The sequence below is a fragment of the Propithecus coquereli genome, unplaced genomic scaffold (genome assembly GCF_000956105.1).
Source record: "Propithecus coquereli isolate 6110/MARCELLA unplaced genomic scaffold, Pcoq_1.0 Scaffold3, whole genome shotgun sequence".
Lineage (NCBI taxonomy): Eukaryota > Metazoa > Chordata > Mammalia > Primates > Indriidae > Propithecus > Propithecus coquereli.
This window is the reverse complement of record NW_012148618.1, coordinates 14694399-14695538: the sequence shown is the minus strand read 5'-3', so window position 1 is coordinate 14695538 and position 1140 is coordinate 14694399. Positions and strand designations below refer to the sequence as shown.

Here is a 1140-nt window from a genome sequence, read left to right as displayed (position 1 = left end):
GTTACTATTCCACACCAGTGTTTTTTAAGCGCAGGCTGTAACTAATTTATGTGCGTGAAATCATGTTAATATATTACAACCAGCAATTTACTTTAGTGAATGAGAATAGAAAATACCATGTAGTAAAAAAGGTATCATTTCACAAACTGTCGTTTCAGTTGTGTGTGCATGTGTGTGTGTAATGGGTTGCAATGTCAATATATTTCTTATTGTAGAATGAGGTTTCAAAAAATTTTGAAAACTACTCTTCTATGCAGCTTCCCTTAGCACCATTTTTTTTTTTTTTTTTTAAGAGACAGGGTCTTACAGCAACAGAGTATGCCCAGGCTGGAGTGCAGTGGCTCAATCATAGCTTGCTGCAACTTTGAACACCTGGGCTCAAGTGATCCTCCCATCTCAGCCTCCCAAGTTGCTGGGACTACTGGCATCCACCACCATGCCAATTTTTGTTATTTTTATTTTGTAGAGACGAGGTCTCGCTATGTTGCCAGGTTGGTCTCAAATTCCTGGCCTCAAATGATCCTTCTACCTCAGCATCCCAAAGTGCTGAGATTACAGGCACAGGCCACCACACCCAGCCTCCCATAGCACCTTGATTTGCAATTAGCTCCCAAAGCACCAGCATAATTAGTGCTATCTTCCTATTTACAATTAAGCACTTAGACGTAAAGTATTAAAAACAGTAGGTGCTCTCAAATAAAAAAATATAATTATAATCTCATTTAAATAACAAATTTGCTAAAGACAACTACTCACTGATAGTATAAAATTAAACTACAGCAAGTGGCCAGGTATAGTGGCTCACTCCTGTAATACTAGCATTCTGGATAGCTTGAGACCAGGAGTTTGAGACCAGCCTGAGCAAGAGCAACACCCTGTCTCTACTAAAAATAGAAAAAATTAGCTGGGTATGGTGGCACGTGCCTGTTGTCCTAGCTACACAAGAGGCTGAGTGAGGCAGGAGGGTTGCCTGAGCCCAGGAGTTTGAGGTTGCTGTGAGCTAGGCTGACACCATGCACTCTAGCCTGTGCAACAAAGCGAGTGATTGTCTCAGAAGAAAAAAAAACAAAACTACAGCAAAGGGGCCGGGCACGGTGGCTCACGCCTGTAATCCTAGCACTCTGGAAGGCCGAGGCGGGC

The 1140-nt window shown here is 42.4% G+C and overlaps 1 protein-coding gene across 1 annotated transcript in view; it reads right to left on the bottom strand.

The window, feature by feature from the left end:
• The window catches only part of WDR76 (WD repeat domain 76), a 54199-nt gene that overhangs the window by 34783 nt on the left and 18276 nt on the right, over positions 1-1140 (bottom strand). Inside the window, exon 5 of the mRNA XM_012649140.1 lies at positions 575-641. Coding sequence (XP_012504594.1) covers positions 575-641 — 67 coding nt within the window. The remainder of the gene's footprint in view (positions 1-574; positions 642-1140) is intronic.